This window comes from Passer montanus, unplaced genomic scaffold (genome assembly GCF_014805655.1).
Source record: "Passer montanus isolate IOZ18808 unplaced genomic scaffold, ASM1480565v1 scaffold17, whole genome shotgun sequence".
Lineage (NCBI taxonomy): Eukaryota > Metazoa > Chordata > Aves > Passeriformes > Passeridae > Passer > Passer montanus.
In genome coordinates this window covers 5,534,721-5,544,179 of record NW_024364270.1, presented here as the reverse complement: position 1 = coordinate 5,544,179, position 9,459 = coordinate 5,534,721, and the positions used below count along the sequence as shown (strand labels likewise).

Sequence of the window (9,459 nt, the reverse complement as noted above, 5' to 3'; positions counted from 1 at the left end):
CAGGATCATAATGATCTCTTCCAACCTCAAAGCCTATGATTAGGTGACTAAGACCATTATACTTTCTTTGTTTGAATTCTCTCAAAAAATATTGATATACACCTGCAGAGAAAGTAGTTCTAAGTTCTTTGAGTTTCAAAATAAGACATTATACTTCACTGGTTTTGGACAGACTTTTTGTCACTAAAATAAATAGGCCTGTACTTTAAAATAATACTGAGAATGGGGAAATTGTGAAGTTGTTTCTGAATGGCATAACATGCTCCCACCAAGGAAACAGCCATTCAAAAATCCTTCTGAATCACTGAAACTGGGAACAGTACTTAATTTTGTTTCTACAGAGATTAGTTGTGCTGAATACAGAAAAATCACATCCTTCAGGATGTAATTTTGTTTTCATATTCATATATTTGAAATAATATCTGTTAAGAAGTCCTGACTGCAAAAACATCAGACTGTGTTTTCAATAAATAATTCCACTTTAATGGCAAAGTAATAATTTAGACAGATACAGTGTGCACACCTGCAAAAAAAATATACGCAAGCTGGTTTACAAGCTAGAGGAACAATAAACCAATAGAAAATACATCATCCAGTTAAGTCCGATGACACCAAATACTTATTATTAGGGTTTTACAAAGACTACAAAAATTTTCAGATGATTTATTTCACTGTTTCTGTCTATTTACAAGATATGTTACATCAAAAATGTACAAAATATAAAATGTGTACAGACAAATGTTTCACAAACAATTTCTGAGTTGTAAACTAGGTGGACTCACTGAGATGTATTGCAGGAAGTTTTGTATATGTAATATTGTGTGTTTGTGAGCTAAATATGGCAGGAAAAGATTTGCAGGTTTGCTCAGAGCACAGGTAAAAGAAAGAGCAGCTTTGCTTTAGTTCTTTGAGTCAGTCAAGGTGTATGAACTGACATTTTGCATCAGAAATGGATCCAGTTTTGGGGGGCACAATGTTGGTCAGACTGAATCCTACGTGCATAAATTCAGAGTTTTATTAGGGCAATAGCACCGTGTAGGAACCTCTAGATTCAGAGATGCAGCTCAGTGCCATTTGGAAACTGCATTGATTTCTTTAAGTTACAGCAGGTGGCCACGGGGTGGCCACGAGGAGTGAATAGCACCAGATACACATCCCGAAGGTAACATCCACGGAGGTGTACAGTACGTGACTACACAATGCCAGAGCCCTTAGGTACCTTCTTGTTCACATGCACCTATTTTAACCTCATGGCTCTGTGGTAAAAGAGTATTTCCGGTTACTCTGAGCAGTCTGGATGCAGTCTGGTTGTAGCCTGCCATGACATATGAACTTCAAACATTTTCAGACTTCTCCCCCCAAAATGTATTGGTTTCATACAGATATTGAAACGTGCTAACTGTGGCATTGATAGCTCCTGCATAGTCGTAACAACTGTAAGTACAGGACAAACACACCAGGTAATAACAGCTTTTAGGTTTTGCATTCTGTATTTGTTTGCAACATACAGGAAATCTCAGCAAGTGAAACATCTCTTAACACCAACAGAATAAAATACAATATTTTTGTTTGTTTGCTTTTGATTTGATTTGTGCAAGGTTTTTTTTTCTTTTTTTTTTTTTCTTTTTCTCTATATTTACAATACCCACCCAGTAGACTGTGCAAAACCAACCCACTTTTACAGTATAAACTCTTCCTCTTCCACAGTGGACATCACTGCTTCAGTGTTCTTTTATGCTGAATTCTTCATGTACAACTATAGCAATCAAAACAACATGCTGAAACTAGAAAAAGGAAAAAAAAAAACAAACCCATATATTTGTGCTCATGCTGCATCAAGTGCATCCAGCTCTGCTGGATAAGTATTCAAAACATCTATCCTCCCAAAAATTCCATTCCATGGGACCAAATGGATTTGAGCCGATTTTGTCAGCATTTAAGTGGCAGTGAAAGTGGGTTTGGGTTCCTTGTATACTTCTGAGGGTAGGCAGAGAAATCTATTCACAAGATAAAAATATTATATAGCAACTGTTCTTTCTCGTATCCATTACTTTAAAAAATCATGATATACAGATATGAGGCTACTATGTTAACTGATGTCTTCTCGTTAGTAAATGAAGAAAAAAACAGTGTAAATTACCAATGGTTTAGGAATTAAACCAACTGTAAAACTGTTCTAGAAATCTGTTTTAAGGCAGTGAGACAGCACCATAAGAAATGTTCCTTCTTTCACTGAAAAGGCTCAAACAAATGAAGCCCTAAAAAGCCTTTAATCAGTGTTGGTTAGTAATTGGTAGAAAACTGTTGTTAAGGAGTGGGCAGGCGGTTAAAAAAGACCCTTGTGGTAAAAATAACTTTATAAAATCTGTGACTTGTGTACTAAAAACTTTATGGAGCGCATCACCGTGACCATGGCAGTTAGAATTAAATTGGCACTTATCCAGCATATCACAGTCATGTTTTCTGGTGATTGCACAATACTGTTTGTGCTTTCTGAGTTACTATCATCTTTTACTCATTTTGGAATGGGCAGTAGTGTATAACACAAACACCACTGCCGTCCTGTGACCAGCACCATGTGGCACAACAGAGGTTAGAAGATAATTAGAAGACTGCATTGTTCATGCAGCACCTCTGGATAAACTAAAGGAAAAAGAAAAATCCAAAGAAGTTTCGCTGTAAACTCATACAGAGAAACACAGAGAGAGAGAAAGAGGATAAGGGAAAAAAAAAATATTCCAGTTTGGCTAACACGTGTGCAATCTGCTCAGATGCCCTTGGTCTAGGGCACTTTCCAGTTGACAAATGGAGTCTCACTCGGCTCCATAGGTATTGAAATGCCTTGAAATTAAACTAATTCAAGCTTTCCACTTCAATTTTTCTTCCTGACTTAGCAGAGTTAGGTCTCCTGCCTCCCTACAACACACCATTCTTACTGAGAGACCTCGGTGTGCTGCTTTAATACTGGCAGTGGTCTAGTGGAAACAGATTTTACCATCATCCTACAGCAAGATTTGTCCCTTTCAGAGAGTTGATTCAAGGGATGAATCCAAAATGTCGTCATGGTGGCTGGTGCTATCACTGTCACAGCTCTGTGCGCTCGAATAGTTGGCTGCCTCTTGAAGCCTCATTAGCATATTCATCTGAAAGAAGAAAGCAATGTTTACATAATCTTGTCTCATTTAAAACTGCAGTGACTGTGTTAAAATTTAATTAAGCTCGCCTGGTGTATGAGGTATGCTGGTACCTAGAGGAGGGACCGTACAAAAGGATTTCAGAAAGGGCAGGGTGTTAGCAGCTCCTACTGGCACTCTTTTCATTGTCTTCTGGTTTTTAAATAGAAGTTTAAAGGTCCAAAGAGGGATACAGTGGAGCTGCCTGATAACTCTCTTTAATTCAGGGGTGAGGCCAGCTGCAGCTGCAACACCGGCAGAGGAAGAAAGCCATATCTCAGCTGGACATCTGGGCCCATATTTGGAGACAGTCAAGCTTCCAGATAATTTTTGGATGGTATAGATGCATTGTACTGGAAAAGCAACTGAAAACATAATCACAGTAACATACCCCTTCTACTAGAGAAAGATGGGGAGGGAATGAGAGAGGGGAGGACTGATGCCAGCTGCTTCATAAATGAGTCCCATCTGCTGTTGAGGTGCTGCCCTCGGGAGTGAAACAGCAAGAGATTCCCCTACCCCGGAGAGGAGATCTCACCATAATTTAGGGATTACTGGTACCTGAAAACCATCTGAAAATAATCAAATAGCAGCATTAAGATCCAGAAAATTACTTGGATGCTTGATGCCTGACTGTATAATGGTCAGGATTTTATTTATAAAGCATCCACTTCTGCCAGCATGCTAAGGACTGCAAGCAATGTAGACAGTGCTTCAGTGTTTTTCAAGGAACAAATACACTGTAGTTACAAAAAGCAGGCAAAGAAAAACCAAAGTCAAAGATGTATTCCCAGCAGTTTGTGTTTTAAGCCCCTGTTTCCAGTTTGTTCCTTACATATCTATGCTTTCAACTTGCATGGTGAAGTTTCTCTAGGCACTGAACAGTGTTCAACACTTTTGTGTAGTTTTGCTGAAAATAGAAGTTAGATAAAATAGAATTTAATACGTATCTATGCCCGTGAACACAGGACACCTGCAGTGGGTGTTCAATACACCCTGCATGAGACGTGTCCAGTTTTGACAAGTGCAGGGTCTGTCCACCCATGAGCTCCACTGGAGGTGGGGGCAAACCCTCCAGTCACAACTTTAAAGCTTCTGATATTTACTCAGGTACAAATGCTGACCACAGTGTGCAGGGAGCAGGGATGAATGGAAGCTGAACTTGGGCTGCTCACATCCTGAGTTTTCATCATAATGGAGATTATGCTGTGCTGGAAGCCTGTCCAACACACTCACTGGAAGCTCAAATCATAGGGCCAAAATATCACCTGGAAGCTTATGGAACTGAAAAGAAGTTCAAATAAGATGATTTTCTGCACTTCCTCAGGACGCTGTTTTTGAACATGAAACACTGAGGCTGAGGGACCATTTTCTTGACACAGTTAAGAGTTAAGTGCATTTTTCTCTGAGAAATTCCCCTTTCTAAGGGCTGCCTATTCTAGAAATACAGTTCTCTAAAATGGTATTTTGAATTATGATAAAGGCAGTCCACAGTGAAAGCACTACACAAGAACAGCAGTTCAACATATGCATATTAATAGCCCATTATCAGAGGAGGCAATGGTAAACCTGAGTGTCTGGGATCATATTTAAATAAAACAATAGGTGGCATTGAGGGAAATCAACTTCTTATCATTTAATGCTACCACACTTGCATTCCTTCTACATTAGGACTATTACACAGTCATCAGTTATCTTAAAATATTATGAGAAATGGGAAGATGGCTAATTTCTATTTTTACCAAATTCTCTATGATAGATAAGTTAGATAATGTGAAAATTGCAGTCCTTCATTTGTATAACATAGATGAAAAAGTGCCTGATGAAGAAAGATGTTTTCATGATAAAACTGATTAATAAGCTGCCGAAGAGTGGTTCCCAAACAACACAATGATGAAGACCTGATACATGGTATCAGATACCAGCTACATCTGGGCAGATGGGAAATACAAACAATGTATTTATTAATGTGTTGGTGATACATGACCTCCTGCTTCCTTTAATTTTCAAAATTTTCATAAATTATAGGAGAATTAATTTTAAAAGTCTATTATGGAACAGGTGCACAGTACCTTTTTACTGCACAGTGTACAGTTTAATATGTGAGAGTGAAGTGCATACTGAAAAGCCTTTCCCAAAAGTTTAAATCTTACCAACGGATCCCCCTCTGTATCAGTCTGCGGAACGTGCTTGGACGTTGTTCCTTCTTTTGCTGATGCATAACCTTCATAACCAACATCTTCGGGCCTTAACTGCAGTAGTGATGGCCACTCATGCTGAAGAGTTGCAGAGCTCCATGGATAGGTATCAGCTACCCACTTGGAGGGATCCTCCCAGGGTGCCCTCTTACCATACATCTACATTATGGATAAAACACAGGTAAGTATTTTACAGACTTTTCAGTACCACTTGTATCAGCAGAAAAAAATGTCATCACAAACATCAAAACCATTTTAGAAAGAGATTTGTTTTCAGATGTTCTCAGTACTCAGGTAAAATAAGACCTTAAGGAGATTGTATCATCTCCACTAATGATCCTTCAATACACAGAGTGGCTGCAAGTTGGAAAATGCTCCATAACTAGTGACACTTGTAGACAACAACAAGCGCTTGATAAAATGTGAAATGAGACCTCCAGGTATTTTGCTTAAGGCATATCAGGGAAATTAACACAGACCTATCAAAAGCATTCAAGTTAATTGGATTTTGTTTGAAGTGAATTAGAAGTACAGATTGTTCACTTCTAGAAAAATGAGATGCTGACGCAGACATCTGTCCACATCCCAGATGTGATAACTTTCATAAGATTAAGAGAAGAACTTCACAAGGGATATATTTTTCCTCACTGGGAAGCATAAAATGCTTAGGAATCTGAGGGGAAGACAGAGGAAGAATGAGAATATTGTAATTTTAAGAGTAGCATCCTCACTAAAATTTACCCGTCTCTGTATTGCTGTTCACAAGCAGGATGTTAAATAAGAGCCTCTTGGTAGCTGCTTTAAAGATTTCCTTTAGCTGTGACAATGATATATTGGGATGGGGAGCCATCCACCACGGCTTTTTGGAATTTCTCTTGCCTCAAACAGTTTCACACAATCCAAGGAACAACATGCTATTGGCAGGGCACGCACTCATGGAGGATATAGGTGGGCTGCACTCCTCCAGGGAGTATAACAGGGGAGGACTTTAGTGATAAAGGCAGAAGGATGGGTTCTGCTTATCACTGCAACACCTGCTGCCAGCCACTTGCTGAATGCAGAGCTTCAGGTTAGGCAGCCAAGTTCTCTGTATTAGGCATAGAGATACTCAGACTTTTTCTGCCCTGCACTGAGGCTAAGCTGCTACAAAAGGGATTTGCCTAAATAAGCCAAGAGAAATGTTTCTCAGAGGTAGCAGGCTAACTCCAGGCTGTAGCACTTTCCTTCATCTGAGATTAACAGTGACTAAATCTTTTCGGGAATCTTGAGCAAGGCTTGTAAATCCTATGTCTGACAAATGAGTTTGCAAAGTACCTGACCAGAAAGGCAGTTTTTACCCATCTTTGGTTCAGGAACACTTAATTTCATGATATAAAAGTTTCTGTTGATTATTAATAACTTTATTCTATGGAAGCCATCCAAAGCAGCTAAAAATTGGTACAGCTCATGAAACAAACATATTTTCTTCTATATGCTGCCATCTTCTGCTGCAAAACTGAAGTTTTCCTTTAAGCAGTTACCCTGTATGCTTGGGAAAATATGACCATGAAGAACATCACTGAATTTTTATAGCTGGTCTAAACAAGTGCTGTTAATCTCACTGTGGCTGTTCTATCAAATCTTTGGCAGTATTCTGCACAAGGCATAAACACTGTAATTCCCAGAGACATAAGCAGTTTTAGGAAAGCATGAGATATCCAACAGGCAAGATTCTAAACCTCTGTTGCATCAGTATGTCACTGTGTCAATACAGGTGATAAAGAAACTGCAGCTGCTTATACAGTTCTTTGCCTAGTCCATAACAATCTCCCCTGAACTATACAGTAATATATTTTGGTGTCATGTGTGGGAAAAAAATGCCTTTCCACATGGCATATTTTTAGAGGAAATAAATTGCTGTGCATAAACCAAAAAAAAAAAAAAAAAAAAAAAAAAAAAGAAAAAAAAAGGAAAAGGGAGAAAGCCAATTAAATATGGGGCGGGGGGAATACAAAAAAGAGAGAATGGATTAATGTAAATATTTAGGTTTCCTCCAAAGGCGTGGAATTACCCAAAATCCTAACCTCCTCTGGTATAATTCTGGAGAGTTTTCCTCCTAATTGCAACCTTCCAGGGGGCTTATAAAAATGAGGGGGAACAACATTTTAATGTGGGCAGATAGTGTTAAGACAAGGGAGAATGGCTTTAAACTAAGACAGGAGAGATTTAGATTACATGTTAGAACAAAATGCTTTACAGTAACGGTGGTGAGGCACTGGAAAAAGCTGCCCAGAAAAGTTGTGGAGGCCCATCCCTGGAAGCGTTCAAGGCCAGAAATTAGCTTTTTTTTTGGTCTCTTCCAATCCAAGTCTTTCTATAATTCCATGAAAACAACTTTGTTCACAAACTTTTCCCCACAGATCTATGTGCCTACATGTGTATGTAGGTGGTAGGAGCTATTTTCTGGCACCAATGTAAAGCTCATTAACTGTTCCATTCAGGGGTAGGCTGAGACTGCCTTGACTCAGAGAGATAATCTGAGCTGTATTTAACCATGCTGGGAACTCTTTAAGCAATGGAAAAAACCCACCTTCCTCCAGTCATAGAGAGAAGAAAACCTCTTCATAAAATACAAGATATGCTAGTGCTGGACAGACAAAGCCAAATTATACACCAGAGTAAGAGCAGGCCAAAAGGAATTTGAGTCTGCCTTCTATAACTCAACCAAAGATTTTCCTCTTGCAAATGTAACCAGGATGCACTATTTAAAAACAGCTTGGAGAAAGCCTTTCAGCAACAAAAAAAACTGCTAGGAAACAAATTACATACCTGGAGTCCTTCTCTCACAGCTTCCAGAAGATATGGAACCAGGGAATAGTTCCAAAGGTCTGTGAACCACACTCTGGAGCCATCAACATCCATAGGGCAAGGGAGGAAGAGGCGGGGACCTGAGAAGTCAAGTTGTGTATTAAAAAGGTATAACTAGGAAACACATCTAAAATAATCTGCTCAAAATTAAAAGAGCAGTACCGGAACAAGCTCAAGTTCAGAGAATACTAAAACAGGGCTACATTAAAGGAGCTAACAGTCTCCTGTTATTAAAAATGAACTGGTGTCACTTAGTCCAATTTTAGGGCCCGATGAACATTTACAAGTTTTATGGCAAAGCTATGTAAAAGCTGACATCTTTGCTAACATAGTTATTCCATTAAAAGACCTCAGGTCCAAGGGTTTTTATTGCTGTAATTATACTGCTATGTGAAAGCAAGAGAAAATAATTAAGCTTAGGAAAGTTACTATAGGGGTATTTAAAAAAAAATTAGTTTTAAAAATAGTGACATTTTACTTGAAAGTATTTAGCAACAAAGAACTATCAGGAAATATATATATACTCTCTTATTAAACTTTCAATTTTCTTTTAAATCTTGCTGACAACTAGACAAATTCCCCACACCTATGTTGTACTTCCCATTGAGACATGGAAACTTAAATAATAATGTATTCTTCACAAATCCCTAAAATGCTCAGCCTTCATCCTTATTTCAAACCATTCCACCAGTGGACTCACCAATGGTTACATCTGAAGAGCTGTGTGTTTCTAGGAAGCTGTTGAGATGATGCCATGTTTTGGGGATCCAGTCAATAATTTTCATAAGCTCATTATTGCGTATGCTCTTTTCTATTTCAGTTTCAATCAGTTTCCTTCTCAGATATCTTCCTAAGAAACCTTTAACAGGCTCTGTGTGATTAGCACACAGCACCCACCTGGGTAGAAGACAGAAATGTCAAGCAACAATGAATAGCAAATTATTACATTATTTCCTCTTCAACATATAGACGAAAGTAATGTCACAGAGTCTCATTAGTCAGCAAGTATAGCACTGCTACAATAAACCTCATTACTGCTCACTGTTTCAATACAGCCACTTCAGGTTCCAGCAGGAATTCAAGACATTGATGAAGACAAAAGAAATGCAGGAATGTAATCATCTTCAGCAACTTGCTAGAGGTGCTGGACAGTATCTTATTTCTTTTACCATTCCCCAACATGATTCAGAGACCCATCAACAGAGGAGAGACACTGAAACTAAAATGCTTTTCTGTGATGA

At 38.6% G+C, this 9,459-nt stretch overlaps 1 protein-coding gene across 8 annotated transcripts in view; it reads right to left on the bottom strand.

Moving 5' to 3' along the window:
• Positions 1-460: 460 nt before the first annotated feature.
• NAV3 (neuron navigator 3) overlaps positions 461-9,459 on the bottom strand; it is a 509,399-nt gene continuing 500,400 nt past the window's right edge. For all 8 annotated transcript variants that reach the window (XM_039704096.1, XM_039704092.1, XM_039704094.1 and 5 more), the window contains 4 exons: positions 8,919-9,115; positions 8,180-8,298; positions 5,327-5,530; positions 461-3,143 (listed from right to left, as the gene is read on the bottom strand). In XM_039704096.1, coding sequence (XP_039560030.1) covers positions 3,024-3,143; positions 5,327-5,530; positions 8,180-8,298; positions 8,919-9,115 — 640 coding nt within the window. In that variant the 3' untranslated portion in view covers positions 461-3,023. The remainder of the gene's footprint in view (positions 3,144-5,326; positions 5,531-8,179; positions 8,299-8,918; positions 9,116-9,459) is intronic.